Consider the following 16,838-nt stretch of genomic DNA (forward strand, 5'->3'; position numbering starts at 1 on the left):
GTTACGGGCTGCGCACGTTGTTTTCGCTGTACTCTGTGTGAACGGGGGGAGGGGGGAGTCGGGGGAGCGTTTCGCGCGAACAAGGGGATTTTGGGGTTTCTTGAGCCGTCTTCTCTTTTTAACGACAGTTTGAGACGTACATGTACGCGTCAACGACACCATAATCGCTGATTGTTTTAATTTGAAAGGGTTTTAATTGAATTGAATTTGTTTCAATTTTACGCGACTGTCTTTAGGTTTTAATTAAATATAAAATTAGGTGTCCTCTGAGCTTTGTGGGCATACCTATATGAACTGATTGATGTATGAATAATGGAAAACAGTGTGATATGGGCGCTATGGTTGTGTGGCATGATTGGATTTTTGCACAGTAAGTATTTATTTTAAAAGCTATTTTACTTTTAAAATGAGTGTCATATTCAGACTCCTCGCCAAAATGTTATTTATGGTTGTGTAGATATAGGTTCAGATTACTGCTGTATCAATTATGGCTTCTATAGTCTACAGCTGAGAGTTTTTAATGTAAATGTGTTCGTTATTTAGCAGTGCTTGTATTTACGTATATGAGACTATATGGAGTATATTGTGCGAATAAATCGGTCTTTTTTCCTACTGTTGTCTCACCAGTGATAACATCAGTATAGGAAACAATTATTTTCAAGTCTATTCTGAAAGTATTTCCGCATGTCCACATTTCAGCTGTTTTGTTATGCTTTTTAATCTCTTTTACGTTTGTAAATTATTTGTCAAATATTTGCACGCGTTCTTTTGGTCAAACGGCTAAACACTCCGATTTTAGCCTTAATCACATACTAAATTAGGCAATAGCTTGGCGGAATGTGAATTTGACTGAATGAATGAATCACTCTACATGTTATGTTCTGTTATCATAGATATACAGCCAGCCTTGTGTTTCAGTGTGGATACCCGCCATCCCAGAATATTCACTGACATGGGTGCTGGCTCGTACTTTGGCTACCAGGTGTGTCAGTTTGGACAAGTAAGCACGGACAGGTGCGTGAGTCTACACTCTTTAACTATTTAAACTGCTATGGAAGCAAAGAACTATACTCCTTCATTATTATAATCCATTCAGAATAGTCCTGGTGGTGATATTGATATGCTTTGTACCAAAATTGATGTTTTGTGAGATTAAATTCTGATACCCTTACACATGCCATACAGTCTCCGGTGAGGACAGAGGTCACTATGCTGAGCCTACTATGCCAAAATAATCAGAACTGTAGCACACAAATTTGCTATGAATGTTAACTATTTGGATTGAGCACGGTAAGGTCACTGGGACTCATTATACATTAGCAGTAGTCTGAGTGTAAATTTATTTATTTATTTTTTTTAATCTGTGAGCAACCATACCTCTCCAGCTCTCTTGGTGGAAATTTAAGATGGTGTCATGCAGTAGGTTGGGGAAAATGTGTTTGTATGAGGGCAGACCTCAACTTCACTGTTGCCCACCTGTCCCCCCTCTTCTGTTACTCTCTCTCTCCTCCCACTCCCTCTCTGCAGTGTTTTGGTCACTGACCCTCTCCGTGACAACAGGACGGGTGGAGTGTACAGGTGCTCCTACCACAGCCGTAACTGTGAGGCACTGCCTTTGAAAGGTAATACCTTTGTGCCGAACTCTACTTTTATCCATCTGTTTCATGTAAACCACAACAATTTTATAAATAAATAAATGGGCCGAAACATCATAGCAAATGAGATAATCATATTTTAAGGGCTGTGTGCACTGGAAGCCAGATGGAGAATAAAATTTGTTTGAAAACCTGTTGAGATCAATTCAGATTGCAAATTGAATGTGTGGGGCACAATTAAATCAAAACTGCGCATTATTTTTTTCTTTTCATTGTTCATTGTGTATTGGCCTTTATCTGCAAGAGAGGTGACCCAGCATGTGTTCCTAAGACCACTTTTGCCTGAAACGTGCAGGACTGGTAAGAAGGGCACCTGTTCTCTTGTCCTTAGATGGTGTTCTAAAGGATAGCAGTGCACATGGAAAATGGACTATATGTACGAAGGAGCAATAACAAAGATACAAGCTAAATACTTTGATTTCACTGATGCATGTGTGCTCGACCCAGAGCCTTTAATTTGCCCGTCTCATTCTCCTCTTCCTTGTGGTGCACTGATGTGATAAACTCCCTTAACTCCAGTCTAACAGGGAGGCCACGACGTAGTCTTTAAAGAGCTTACAAACCAAGGATACCTTGTGAAAAATAACACAGCTTAAACACAAAAGGGCCGGTTGGTTGCCCAATGTCGCTTTGAAATTGTTTTAATTTCCTCTTACTACACAGCAAGTGAGATGGCTGAAGAGGCCTGGCTGAACCCCATGCAATGTTTCACAGCGTGTGTATGCGTGTGTTTTTATTGTGTGTGTATCTCCAGACATCGCACAGTGTCTCCCAGTCTATCCACCTACAGGAACATTGCTTGTAATGGTAAATGTTCTCTAATTCTGTAACGCAAACAGCGTTTCAAAGGAGTTCTCAAATAGAACCAAAGCTTGTTCGTCTCCGCACACTTAGCCAAACATACGTTGAATATCTGGCGTTAATGCAGCAGGTTGTTTTCATTTCATTGTTTAAGAAGGCTTTATATGAAAACAACAATGGACCATCTGAAAAGAAGACACTCACAAGGCTCTCGCTTGCTTAAGTGCTAGACCTAAGGATTCTGTTCTCTACCCGTTATTTCTTATATGAATTTATCAATTTGGTAATATCCATACTGATGTGATGTCACGCATGTGAGACCATTTTCTGGTTCCTGAAATTGGACTTCTCAGAACAGCTGTTATTTTATGTAGCATGAACTCTTCACAGACCTTCTCGCATCCAAATGGACACACTGTGTCTGTGACTGTGTGCAACTCCATTTATCACCTGCATTTTGTGCATTCACACAGAATTTGTGGTATGATATCGCAGTGTTTTGCTTTCAGGAGAGCCTGGCAGTACACTTGGGATGACGTTAACATGTGATACAGGCAGAGCAATGGTGAGTTACTTTCTTAACTAGAAAATATTTTTAAAACTTCTGTTTTTAAGCTGTAGGAGGGCACAGCTCTGAATTCCTCAACCCTGATCCTGGAAGCTTGCAATCCAGTAGGCTTTTGGAAGGACTGCTAATGGGGAGAGCTTCACAGGAGTCAGTCAATACAAAAGTGGTTGGATCATGTTAAGAAGAGTATGAGTGGGATTGAAACTTCAGACTCTTTGGCGCTGCTATAGACACTGGGGCCCCTTGCAACCAGGCTCTGAGAGACCTGTAGGAACCCAGACCTTTTTAGGAAAAGGGTTGAAGAGCTGGGAATATGTCTGATTCATAGTTAATCATGCTTAGTAATTTGAGGCGGTCAATGTTTTGTTGAAAGAATGTCTTCAGTGGAAGTGTGCATGGCTGTCTGGGTCCCAAGTGGATCTGTCAGCATTGTTGTCATGTTGAACACAGCCTGAGCCCTAAAGCCCAGTTGCAAAACCAGCCGTGCCATTTGCCACTGATGCCAAGGGGCAGCGGTGGGCAGGAAGGGAACAAAATTGACTTCGAGCTGCTCAGGTTAGGGGAAGGCGGGTTGGCCAGGGCCTCTGCATCTCACTGCTCTAAGGCACCTCTGGTGCCTCTGAGCTGTAGGAAAGCGTCATCGGAGGAGCAGCTGTCCTCCGATGAGCGGCCGCTCTACAGTACAATAGTGTGCACGTTGACTTGCAGTGTGATAAAACAGTTGTTGGCTGAATGCGAGTGTGTCAGAGGATTGCATTCGTTTCGCCTCTGCGCTGTTGTGCAAGTGTGTAGATTGTCATTGCGACAAAACAGGATTGCATAGAGGGGGAAAGCGTGTATAAAAGTGTGCATGTCTGTTAACAGGTCTCACGAGTCTGATAAGGACCCTTTCATTTTTAGAAGAGCCCTGATTTAAAGCTTACTGAGGTGGAAAGACTTTGTATTGAAAACCCAACTACAGAGTTTACTTTCTCTGCAGGAAGACAGCAGTATTTTTTATTGTCTTTGAATGTGCAGTTAACATTCAGTGTTACAGCCCTAACCCTAACTACAGTACGGTATTAATTGTTAGTTAGTTAGTTGTTAGTTAGTTAGTTAGTTAATGCTCGATTGTAAAAATAAAACTAGAGGGGGGAAGAGAGAATAGGGTGCAATGTCACGGTACAGGTACACTTGTAAGTAGGTAAGTAGATGTCAAAGTGAACTGAACAGACAAAAAAGATTTAAAACTTTATTACAAAAACAAAATGGGTGAATAAAAGTGCTTGTTGGGGTCTTATATTTACAATGCATTGGGTAACTAGGAGACTTTTTTTGTAAATGCATGAGAGTTAAATAGCATCTGTTCCTAAAGTTGATCTCTTATGTGTAGATGGAGGTACCTATAGCTGTAGAAGAACAGCCTGCTCTGGTCAGTGATGGTGCAACTAAGTTCCTGTTTCCAGACTCCAGGTCAAGCTCTCAAAAGATGATATGTAGTTGTTTGACAAATCTCTCTTAATATGAGATGACTTTCCACTAAAATAACAAGGTGTTATAAAGCATTTCTCAAACTGTGTAATCTGTTTTTCATAATTTATTCTCAAATACAAATAGGAAAAATTAAAATACCCCTAAAATTACAGTAATCACACTGAAGAAGTGATTGGGGAAAAAAGATTTTGTTATGCCAAAGTCTGCACTCATCTTTTTAACATCAAGGGGCTTTAATGTGACGAGATAAGAAAAATGAACAAGTATCCAACCCAAGAGCACAAGACTCTGAATGTGTGAGGAAATGTCAGCACTAAGAGAGACAGCAACGTTGTTTTTTATCTCTAAAAGCAACAGTGGGTCGCAGTTCTGTTTCTCTGTCGCTCTGTGTGGTCTCACTTCCTCATTGATGAAAACAGTTCTCATCAGCTTCGCAGAATTAAACAGGAGGGTTGATTTGCTCAACCACAAACCGCTGAAGAATCTCTCTGCCTTGGGCCCGGCTCTCAGTCTACACCAAAGCTTACCTGCTCATAACAGCATAGGGTCAGTGTGATTGTCATGCTCACACAAACTGACACGCACAGTCAGAGCGATGGGATTAACAGTTGTGCACTAGATGCAACTTCACTGCTTTAATCTCTGACAAAGTGTAGGCCAAACAATGACTCCGAGTGTATTTATCGTTTCCCCACTGCTTCTAAATTTCTCAGCCCTCCTGGATCCCAGTACACTTTGAAAGTCAAGACAGCTCAAGTAGTGGTGCTCTTTCAGTTTCACCTCACTTGAAGTCAGAAAGAGGAACGCACGCCTCCACGCGCTTCCTGTACCGCCTCACACTGGCGTCACATTTCATAACCCCTTCGGCCAACATTCAGGACACTGCTTCCATCCAGATGACATCCAGCTGAGCATGGCTGCTCTGACCTCGTGCATTTACAAGACACAGCTATGGAAGACATGCAGTTCCAATGACTCTTTTAATAGCCAGTTTTACTGATATGCATATGTACAAATTATGTTTTTAGTCATAGGTTTCTCCTGATGGGTGTGCATGTGGGACAGTTAAGCTCTTGCTTTATGTGAAAACACGGTATTGGTCAGAGTATGACCAGTAGTACAGATATTGTTTGTGCCCATATACAGTGCCTTGAAAAAGTATTCAGCCCCCAACACTTTTTTTTTCGCAGAAATGATTTACACAACCTGAAAAAAAGAAACCAAAAAACCAACCAAAAAAGAAATAAAATTATAAGCCATTAAAAATTTTTAAAAACCAATAACTAAAATGTCACCAATTAATAAGTATTCATCCCCCTTTAGTACTTGGCTGAACCACCTTTTGCAGCTATTACAGCCATCAGTCTTTTTGGACAAGTCTTTTATTAATTTTGTCCAACATGATGGACCAATATTAGCCCACTCCTCATTGAAAAATTACTCAAGACGTACCATATTAGTTGGGGAGTGGCGGTGGACAGCAGTTTTGAGGTCTTTCCACAGACGTTCGCTGGGGTTAAGGTCAGGACTCTCATTGGGCCACTCAAGGACGTCCAATTTTCTTCATTTTAAGACAATCGAGTGTTGCTCTGGCAGTGTGCTTCGTGTTGTCCCGCTGAAACACAGACTTACTCCCTAGTTTACACTTTCTGGCAGAGGGGAGTAGATTTTATCCAGAATCTCCATGCATGGTGCAGCATTCATCATCCCATCAATCTTGACCAGATTGCTGGTACCAGCTGTTGAGAAGCACCACCATAACATGATGCTGCCGCCAGCGTATTTCACTGTGGGCATGGGGTTTCCTGCTTTACGTCATACATAGCGCTTAGTGCTTGAGTCAAAAAGTTCCACTTTAGTCTCATCAGACCACAAGACCTTCTGCCATGTCTTTGCAAAATGTCACTTGGAAGATACTACAAAGTCTTTATGGGCAAGTCTTTATGCCTTTTTTTTCAGCAAGGGCTTCTTCCTTACCACTCTTCCATAAGTGCCCTTTTTGAGCAATATCTTGGAGATTGTTGACCCATGGACATCATTTTCAGTTGCAGCCACTGACGTCTAGCTGGGTTAGCTGAGTTTAGTTGGCATCACAGTAGCCTCTCTGACAAGTGCCATTCTTGTTTCGTGACTAAGGTTAGGGGGTGGCCTGCCCTAGGCAGTGTGGCTGTAGTTCTATATTTCTTCCACTTCTGTATGATGGACTGCGCTGAGCTCCGAGGTATGTTCAGTGCCTTTGAAATGTTCTTGTATCCTTCCCCAGATTTGTGCTTCTCCACAATTATACCCCTGGCTTGTTTTGAATGTTCTTTTATCTTCATTTTGGTTTGTTTAATGGAAAATCAATGGAAGGTATTTATGCTCATGAAGTAATTCAAAACAGGTGATCCACTAATTTCCTGCACAGGTGGAGACCATAAACAAATTGGATGAGCTTATAAGACAATATCTTGCACCTGAACAAGGTTAGCCTTATAATTAAGAAAGATATAAATACCTTTTAAATCTAAGCTTTTTTTTGAAAGGTTTTGGACTTTTCTTTTGATTTGCCATGATGTACAGTACTGTGTAGACCAACTTTAATATTACTTATTAATATGACTTACTTTAATATATTTTACATTTGGAATCTGAGACAATAAATTGTGTATACTTTGAATACTTTTTTGGTTTGGTTTAGTCTGCTATTACACCTGCTGTATCACCTTATTTACTAGGACCTGAATCTCCAAACACATATTTGTTGACTTCCTGAATCTACGGTGAGATACTGAAGATACTTGAATAGGAATCAAAGAGCATGTAGCATCCGAGCATCTTTGTAGAAGAACACAAATTCTCTCCCCTCTTCTTTCTTCTCAGCAAAGTTGTGTGCATAGTGATTCCTCTCAATGCTTTCTGTCTTAGGTGTGTGGACCACATCTCTCACACAGCTGTGGAAGTTTCAATTACCTCAATGGTTTATGCATGGAATTGGGGCCACAACTTAATGCCACGCAAACACTTAAGCCTGGCTTTGAAGGTAAAGTATACTGAGTCAAAGTTGAGACTGTGTGTGCATGTGTGTCTGTATAGAAGATGGTTGTCACACATGTGTCTCGATGTGTGTATGGCTATAGCTGTATCTTCAGCACAGTGAGGTCATGTTGTAGAGTTACTCAGTGTGTGTGCAGTGCAGTAGGAACAACATTTGTGCATGCAGTTTGTGTGGAGTATTGTCATGTGCAGTTTTTTTCAGGTTTGTTGTGCGGGTTTGTTTTTTAGTGTTGTGTTGTGTTGTCTCAAAGCTGCTGAAAACTGGTCATGCAGTGCACCTAATATTGTTGACTCTTTATGGTTTTTTGCTTGTGACACTGTGCCTCACTCATAAGTCGCTTTGGATAAAAGCTTCTGCCAAATGAATAACTGTAAATGTAAATGCTTAATTGCTAGGTTCTGGTATACAGTGGTACGTTACGTTACAGATGCGCAATGCATCTCAGTGCTGTTTGGTGTTTCCCAGAGTGTCGTCACAAGGGCCTGGATGCCGTGATCCTGTTTGATGACTCTCAGAGTATCAACAAGAGGGACTTTGCCACCATGATAACCTTCATCAAAAATATCATACGCATGTTTAAGGACCCCAAATCACAGGTGAGATAGCATGTTCAGTGACCCCAGTTCACAGGTAAGATGGCATGTTTCCTTACCCCTGTTCACAGGTGAGATTTTAGCGTGGGATTGTTTGAATCATGCATATATCTTCTCACGTAATATGGAAACTGTTTAATGAAGTCTGTTTTTGTTCCATTGTAAGACTGCATGATTCTGATGCTGCAACATTCTTAATTTAGACTGAAGCATTTCATTATGTGCGTGTAAACATTTTAAAATGACATGACGCAGTTTTTTCATTGTGCTAAACAATTATAATTTCTTTTCTCAAATCAAAAATGCTTAAAAATTGTGTGACATTAGAAGCACAAAGCATGTCCATTGCACAACTCTGAACTTTGCTAGTCTCCGTGTTCATTGGACAGTCAAGTGACATTGCTCATGATGCTGCTTGGGGAAGGAAGTGAAAAGCACAATACAGATAAACCATGAGTTCACAATCAGAAATCATTTGACCATTGCGCAACTCGGGCTTTCTGGTGGCAGTGGATCTACACTTCATGAAATTCTGGGTTGAGTTTTTTTTTTTTTTTCACTAACAGCATTCATCACACTGGTAAACTGAAAATAGAGGTTCTAAGTATTTGTGTGAGTGTGAGTGAGAGTGAGAGTGAGTGTTTGTGTGTGAGTGTGAGAGTGGGTGTGTGTGTGTGTGTGTGTGTGTGTGTTTGGGGGGGGGGGGGGGGGGGGGGGTGCTAACGCACATGCATACCTGTGTCAGTCTCAAATTCAAGTGCAAAATAACACCAGTTGATGGCATGTGTGAGACAGAGCGTACACCTCTGTATCCCTCTCTCAGCTTCCCCCCGTTTTTCCGTCTCAGGTTGCTGTGGCTCAGTTTTCTACTGCGGCCTACGCTGTTTTCCACTTTGAGAAATTTCAAGTTGACCGCGACCCAGACAGCCTTCTCCGGTCCGTCCCGCAGACACAAGGACAAACGTACACCCCCTCTGCCATCCGCTATGTGCTGTGAGTCACGGCTTCAATCACCCTTTGCCCGAATGGCTTTATCCAGTTTCATCAGCGTGATTATGGTCAAAAAAGATAAATCTGTGAATCAGCAGTGGTTGTTCAGTTTGTTATTACCGCTGCCTCATATGCAGTTCCCACTACATATGCGTAGGCTGCAGCATAGGAGTTGTAGCATAAGTTCACAGCCAGTGATACTGGGATAAGCAAAATAGCCTCTGTTGATCTTCAGTAGGATCGCTGTCGAGTGGCGCTTGGTGTAAGTCGCATACTGTTGAAGAGCACATGCATGATGACAGTACAGGCTTACAGACATCCACACCGACGTTACGAAACAAACAGGGGGGGGGGGGGGGGGGCGCATTTGAAAGGTTTGCAAAAGCTGCCTACACAACAAGGTCCGCGCAAACATTGCTTCACGTGTAGCGATCTGTGAAATTCTAAAACCATTTTTAGCTAGCACAGATACATACATACGCCTGAGCACTCCTGTTTGACCCTCTCTCCTTCGTTCCTTCCAACACATTCCACCAGGGAGAAGATGCTGACCACAGACAGGGGAATGAGAGAGGACTCTAAGAAGCTGCTGGTGGTGATAACTGACGGCAAATCCAACGATCCAAAGGAAACATTTGATACAGTGATATCTATGGCAGAGAAGAGGGGCGTGACCAGATTTGCTATTGGGGTAGCGTTTTTTAATATGATCATTTATAGATCTGTTTCTGAGCATGTTGACTCATATTTCTGACCTTCAGAATTCCTCAGTCTTCCTCTTTCTCTCTCAAATCCAAATGAATAATGCCTTATTGACATAACTGCTTTTTCTGTGTATATGAAATGAAAAAGTCCCCCTTCATGGTGATTATAAGACCATTTAATGCTTTTAGTGTTCACCAGTATGGATGCAGTCATTTAAATTCTGTGCATGTGTGCACTGTGTGTGTGTGTGTGTATGTGTATGTGTATGTGTGTGGAGGTTACACCAATTGTTCCCTATTTGTTTTGTGCAGTTATGACAGACTTGCTTCCACGTACTCTGTACTGTGTAGGAGAGAGTCCTTGCGACACAGTGACCACAGGGCTTTCGTAACTCTGTGTCTCAGGTGGGGCGAGAGTATTCCCGGCAGGAGCTGGAGCTGATCGCCTCTTCCCCGAAGGATGTGTTTGAGTCGCAGAGCTTCAGTGCTCTGAACTCCATTCAGCAACACCTTAAGGAGAAGATCTTTCCCGTTGAAGGTAGAGGGGGGCAAAGAAGCACCTTTATTGTGAGAATCTTTGTGGGTTTTAGTTAGTGGGGGATAAAGATCTGTTCTATACAGAGCAGAGGGAAACACATCTTTTAGCATCTTTTGTTAATCACTGGGAATGTCCTGTCTATGACAGACGGTGATTGACTTTCTGAATACGTGTTTTATGCAGTCTTTCACTCTCTCTAAAATTCTCTCTGTCTTAGGTACAGATAAGTCTCAGTTCAGTGCCTTCCAGTTTGAACTGTCCCAGGGAGGGTTTAGTGCGGCGTTCGCTCAGGTCAGTGGCAGGGCCTCCCTGCTAAAATGTGTTATTCTGCAAAAAGTGCTGTCATATTTCCACATTTGTAAGTTACTTGTTGTGCACCAACCTGGGTAACTTTGGCATAAGGGCTCTCTACATCACATCCTCTATCCTGCCTGGTCAGTGTGTGGATCAGCCCTCGGCTCTGGTCTGAATGACACCGTGCTACCTAATCGACATACTGACTCTTTCCATCAGTGTTGGACTTTAACTGGGTAGCCTTTTGTTCTTCTAGGATATGTTGCATTACATTATTGGGGTTTAGCAGACGCTCTTATCCAGAGTGACTTACATCAGTTTTTTTTTTTTTTTTACACAATGTTATCTATTTATACAGCTGGATATTTACTGAGACTAATTGTGGGTTAAGTACCTTGGCCAAGAGTACAGCAGCAGTACCCCAGCGGGGAATTGAGCTGGCAACCTTTCGGTTACGAGTCCTGCTCCTTAACCACTATGCTACACGGCCGCTTTGTAAGATACAATGGTGCTATGATAGCACAATCACTGTCTTTAAATCACCTTCTCCTTTCTCTCTCATAGTTCTGACAGTAACACTTTTGCCTTTTGTCTTCCTTTCCTGAAGGATGCAGTGTTGTTTGGGGCAGTAGGGGCATTTGAGTGGTCAGGGGGCATTGTCAGAGAGACTCAAGGGGCAAATAGCTCCTTCATCAACGCCTCAGCCGTGGAACAAGATATGAAAGATTCTTTCCTGGGTGAGAGGAAGAGAATACGAATTTTAATATAGCTTAACCTAGCAAATAACAAATCAAAAGAAGAGAGACGAAGAGTGTGTGACCATGACAGTTAGCAAGAGATGTATTCATAGCTTTGTGTGAGTAAATTCAGTGTGTGAATGTGCACTTATTTTTGTACAAGTGTGGTGAATGTTTCACCTCATCTGTCTTCAAAGAAGTGTGTAGCAATGTGGTGAGTGGGTGTGCAACACTGCGTAGTCTCTCCACAGGAAGTGCAGTGTATACGTGTGGTACAGTGTTATCTCTCTGCTTCCCTGTAGGCTACTCTGTGGCCGTGGCTCAGGTTAATAACATCACGGTGTACTTTGCTGGAGCTCCCAGATACAACCACACTGGCCTGGTACTGGCCTTCCAGAAGGACCACCTCGACCAAAACTGGACCGTAGCTCACAGGATCTATGGGACTCAGGTTCGAGACGGTGGCAGGGGCCAAAAAAAGCAGGGGGAGGTGTTAGAGGGGGGGGGGGGGGGGGTTAGAAGCAGGGGAGAGGCAGCAGAAGCAGGATGGGGAACCAGATTAGGAAGGAGTCAAATAGGAAACATAGGAGAAGGAGGAGGAGGAGGCATTGATCCATTATGTAAACTGAGCAGGGGTCAGCTCCATTTGGTATTTTTTGTTCTGAATTTGAATGTCTGTCAGTATAAGATGACTTCCTGTGTGTTAATTACACTCTGTGTGTCTTCACCCTGTCTAGCTGGGCTCGTACTTTGGTGCGGAGCTATGCACACTACACGTATCCAGGAACGGTTGGGCGGGGTTGCTGCTGGCGGTGGGGGCACCCCAGTACCATTCCGAGGGGGTGGGGGGCGAAGTCCGCATCTGCACACTGGATGCTGGTGTAAGAGGCTACAACATTTGACTTACAAACACAAATTGAATGTGATATACTCTCTAAATACTGACTGAACATGTGCACTTTTTTTTTTGTAAAAAGTAACATCTTTACATGTTAAAGTGTGAAATACATGTACGTATATATGTGCAGAAAATGTATTATACTTCTGTGAAAAATGTTCCATATATTAAATTTTCAATTTTTAGAAATGATTTTATGCAAGATTAGTATTGTACAAATATTGTAAATGCTAAAAAATGCTAAAAAAATATGCCTGTTCTTTAAAAGAAATACAGGCATATTTTAATCTGACATATACTGAATGTAGTCCTGCCTTTGGCACTTGTGCCCTCCTGGGTCAGTTTGAGTGCTCTGTGAACCTCTGAAGGATAAAACATTTAGTGTATGGATGAATGGAATATATTACATAATTTTCATTTAACAGATTCTCTTATCCAGAGCAAATTACATCTTATCCATTTGTACATCTTGATATTTACCAAGGCCATTCAGGTTAAGTACCTTTCCAAAGGGTACGTCAGCAGTGCCCCAGCAGAGAATTGAACCAGCAACCTTTCATTTTTCAAACCCTGCTCCTTACCACATACACCACGCTGCTGATATATTTGCCCACGTCACATATGCACAGATCTGTGTAGTAAGACAGTAGGATGAAAGGCTGTCTATTGAAATGCACACCACTTTCGCTTGCTGCATTTCTCTCTTTCTCTCTCTCTCTCTCTTTTTCTCTGTCGTTCTCCCTCCCTCTGTCCTCAGCCTCTCTTTCCTACCAACTGCTCCGTCTCTCTGCATGGATCGCCAGGGAATGATCGTGGTAAATTTGGGGCGTCCCTGTCAGCCTGTCCGGACCTGAACGGGGATGGGGTGCCGGAGTTAGTAGTGGGAGCTCCACAGGAGGATGGGGAGAAGGGCAGCGTCTACATCTTCCTGGGGCATCCAGGAGGCATCCGGACGAAGTACAGTCAGGTCAGCGTAGTGTTCCTCCGTCTCTCTGATTTTCTTTCACTGTGTTTTTCCATCTACGCACAGACCCGTTATTCTCCTGAACACGTATTTTGGAATTTCTCAGAATGGGGATACATTTATAAAATGCGTTCTTGTTCTATCAGAACTCCAGAATGTCTGCACCGACTTTGTCTCCCTCTCCTCTTCCCTTCCCCCTCCCCTATGTTTCTGTATACAGAAGATCTCAGGGGCGAACATTGGGAATGGCCTGCATTATTTTGGGGTTTCTGTGCACTCGTCTGGGGACGTGAGTTCAGATGGACTGACGGACGTGGTGGTTGGGGCCAGGGGAGCTGCAGTCCTTTTGAGGTAAGAAGACAAAGGCGGAAGAAGAACCAAAGACAAGGCCCAGTACTGTCTTAGGGGGATTTTTTTCAGTACAGCTTATTCATATGGCTCAGAAACATACCGTGCATTGTAGTGACCTTGCTTCACCGTAGGAAGGAGGAGGAAGCAAATAGAGCAGGAGAGAGAATGAGAGAAGGAGACGGAGGGTGAGACAGCAAAGGAGAGGAAGATGACTCAAATCTGGGACATTACAAGATTACATTGCAGTCATCATTACAGTCATGGGGTGTGAGCACATGCATGAGAGCGCCACCTGCCTGTGTGATTTGTTGTGTCACAGAAACTCCTCCTGTGACGTCACGGAAGTACGTTTCCTATTATTCCCCTGTGTTCCGCTTCTCTTCCCCCCCCCCCGCTGCAGGTCCCAGCCGGTGATATGCCCGTCTATGTCCGTCTCCTTTGACCCCCCCGTCATCCCACAGGACCGCTTCCACTGTGCAGCCCCCCGCAGTCCTCACTCACTCGTTTCCACGGCGACTGCGTGCGTCACCATCGATGGGGTTCTCACAGGGAGCATAAGCGGTGAGCTGTTGATGCTGAGAGTTGCAGTGACCTTAGGAATATCAATACAGTGGAGGTACAGCAAACAGAGTAGACTGTGACCAAACTAAACAAAAAATGCATTATCTGTGTTTCCTATTGTTCTCGCTTTATAGTAAATGGAAATTTTGCTGCTAAAACATCACTGAGTGTTTGTTGAAACTGAGCAAATCCCTCCATTGCAAATTTCCCATTACACTGGACTTACTTCTTAAGGGAAAGGTACTTGGTAGAAGTGTTTATCCTGAGAGTCACAACAGAGGGGTTGATACTTTACAAGGTGCGCGACACAACATTACAATCATAGAATTCTGTCAAATCACACTTCCCATACATGCCATTTTAGACTGTAAATAACTGCTCTGCTCGGCAGTGAGTGCGGTCTGTTTTATTTGATGATGATTTAAATGAATGAGGCTGTAGTCTTGAACGGACTTGTTGTGGTTGTGACTCTGTTTGCCCGCTCTGTCCCCCAGCTGTGCTCAGAGCCGCAGTGTCCATGTCCTTGGAGCTGGACGCCCAGACCAGGCCGGCACGCCTGCACCTCGACCCCAACTCGGCCTCCTTGCACTGGACCGCAACCGTTGCACACACCACCTGCTATAATCTCTCCATCAGCCTCTCGGTCAATGTGTGTGCCTGTTTTTCCTCTGTGTCTATGTTATCTGTGTTTCATTATGTTTTATTAATAATACGTCAGGGTGATTTTGTTCTATGTAATTTTCCCAGTCAAATCCAGGGAGGGAGTACGCTAAGTATTGGGGTCGTGAAAGAAAATGATGTCAGACAGGAGAACAATAACACTTATTCGTGAAATGCTCCTATCGGCTGATAATATTTATTGCTAATGTATCACGTCCGTTTTTCCTGTGTACTGTTTTTAGACAGAGAGTGGGAAATGAGTGTTTCTTTTGTACCTGAGAGAATGATTTATAAAGAATGAGAATCTCTCTTCCCCTGTCTTGTTTTGTTTCTCTGTTTCATGTTGTCTCTCTCTCTCTCTCTCTCTCTCTCTCTCTCTCTCTCTCTGGGTCTGTTATAGGCGTGTATCTCTCATTACAGTGCAGTGCCTCTGTTTCATGTTGTCTCTCTCTCTCTCTCTCTCTCTCTCTCTCTCTCTCTCTCTCTCTCTCTCTCTCTCTCTCTGGGTCTGTTATAGGTGTGTATCTCTCATTACAGTGCAGTGCCTCTGTTTCATGTTGTCTCTCTCTCTCTGGGTCTGTTACAGGCGTGTATCTCTCATTACAGTGCAGTGCCTCTGTTTCATGTTGTCTCTCTCTCTCTCTCTCTCTCTCTCTCTCTCTCTCTCTCTCTCTGGGTCTGTTATAGGCGTGTATCTCTCATTACAGTGCAGTGCCTCTGTTTCATGTTGTCTCTCTCTCTCTCTCTCTCTCTCTCTCTGGGTCTGTTATAGGCGTGTATCTCTCATTACAGTGCAGTGCCTCTGTTTCATGTTGTCTCTCTCTCTCTCTCTCTCTCCCTCTCTCTCTCTCTCTCTCTCTCTCCCTCTCTCTCCCTCTCTCTCTCTCTCTCCCTCTCTCTCTCTCTCTCTCTCTCTCTCTCTGGGTCTGTTATAGGCGTGTATCTCTCATTACAGTGCAGTGCCTCTGTTTCATGTTGTCTCTCTCTCTCTCTCTCTCTCTCTCTCTCTCTCTCTCTCTCTCTCTCTCTCTCTCTCTCTCTCTCTCTCTGGGTCTGTTACAGGCGTGTATCTCTCATTACAGTGCAGTGCCTCTGTTTCATGTTGTCTCTCTCTCTCTCTGGGTCTGTTACAGGCGTGTATCTCTCATTACAGTGCAGTGCCTCTGTTTCATGTTGTCTCTCTCTCTCTCTCTCTCTCTCTGGGTCTGTTATAGGCGTGTATCTCTCATTACAGTGCAGTGCCTCTGTCAGCGCAGCTAACTGTAAAGGGGCAGAAGGTTGAAGGGACAGAGGGTTTGCTGCCCGTCATGGGTCCTGATTGCCCTTCCTCGTTCACTTTCCCGGTCAGTGGCGTGTGTGTGTGTGTGTGTGTGTGTGTGTGTGTGTGTGTGTGTGTGTGTGTGTGTGTGTGTGTGTGTACAAGTGACTGTAATGTCTTATTTTTAAAATTATGTGTATTTGACAGATAGCTTTAATCAGAGTGAATAAAAGAATAGTAGAAGTAGTCCCTGTGGTAGTGTGCAAAGCATGTTTGTAACTGGCCAGACCAAAGTTGTTCTGTACTGTTTTTTTTTTTATTGTTTTATTTTCACATTGTATCTCATACATACTAGCGTACCAATTACTAACCCAGTATCATAGAAGTGAAGCAGACATGCAAGCCAAGCTGTGCTGTTGCTTAACAGGGAGAAAGCCATGCGGTGACAGTGGGGACAGTGTGGAAAGAACCCTTCACTATGATGCAATGCAACTTTTCCTGAAAACTCAGTGTGAGCGTATGCTGTGTGTTTTAGGTATTGCTCGAGGAGGTATGTGGAGAGGACCATGTGTGTGTTTCTGACCTGCAGGTTTCTCTCAGCATCACCAGGTCAGATTCCTCTTCAGTTTCACCAGTGAAAGCTCCTTTCATAAATACTTCACTCCTTATCTTTTGTCTGCTTCTAACTGTGAAGTGGAAATCAGAGTAGTTTAGCAACAATAACAAGGGGACTTCCAGTAGATCACAGCTGCTGTG

General features: G+C 43.3%; 1 protein-coding gene across 2 annotated transcripts in view; it reads left to right on the top strand.

Moving 5' to 3' along the window:
- The window catches only part of LOC118775181 (integrin alpha-X-like), a 24,019-nt gene continuing 7,181 nt past the window's right edge, over positions 1 to 16,838 (top strand). The window contains exons 1-19 of one of the 2 annotated variants that reach the window (XM_036524936.1): positions 1 to 370; positions 894 to 1,014; positions 1,528 to 1,622; positions 2,966 to 3,021; positions 7,405 to 7,519; positions 8,000 to 8,130; positions 8,975 to 9,120; positions 9,655 to 9,808; positions 10,227 to 10,359; positions 10,577 to 10,650; positions 11,261 to 11,390; positions 11,693 to 11,841; positions 12,128 to 12,271; positions 13,046 to 13,255; positions 13,473 to 13,603; positions 14,004 to 14,164; positions 14,659 to 14,813; positions 16,039 to 16,167; positions 16,618 to 16,691. In XM_036524936.1, the coding sequence (XP_036380829.1) occupies positions 313 to 370; positions 894 to 1,014; positions 1,528 to 1,622; positions 2,966 to 3,021; positions 7,405 to 7,519; positions 8,000 to 8,130; positions 8,975 to 9,120; positions 9,655 to 9,808; positions 10,227 to 10,359; positions 10,577 to 10,650; positions 11,261 to 11,390; positions 11,693 to 11,841; positions 12,128 to 12,271; positions 13,046 to 13,255; positions 13,473 to 13,603; positions 14,004 to 14,164; positions 14,659 to 14,813; positions 16,039 to 16,167; positions 16,618 to 16,691 (2,366 nt within the window). In that variant the 5' untranslated portion in view covers positions 1 to 312. Of the gene's footprint in view, positions 371 to 893; positions 1,015 to 1,527; positions 1,623 to 2,965; positions 3,022 to 7,404; positions 7,520 to 7,999; positions 8,131 to 8,974; positions 9,121 to 9,654; positions 9,809 to 10,226; positions 10,360 to 10,576; positions 10,651 to 11,260; positions 11,391 to 11,692; positions 11,842 to 12,127; positions 12,272 to 13,045; positions 13,256 to 13,472; positions 13,604 to 14,003; positions 14,165 to 14,658; positions 14,814 to 16,038; positions 16,168 to 16,617; positions 16,692 to 16,838 lie in introns of those variants that run through there. The other variant, XM_036524937.1, reaches the window with a different exon arrangement.

This window comes from Megalops cyprinoides, chromosome 3 (assembly GCF_013368585.1).
Source record: "Megalops cyprinoides isolate fMegCyp1 chromosome 3, fMegCyp1.pri, whole genome shotgun sequence".
In the NCBI taxonomy this organism is placed as follows: domain Eukaryota; kingdom Metazoa; phylum Chordata; class Actinopteri; order Elopiformes; family Megalopidae; genus Megalops; species Megalops cyprinoides.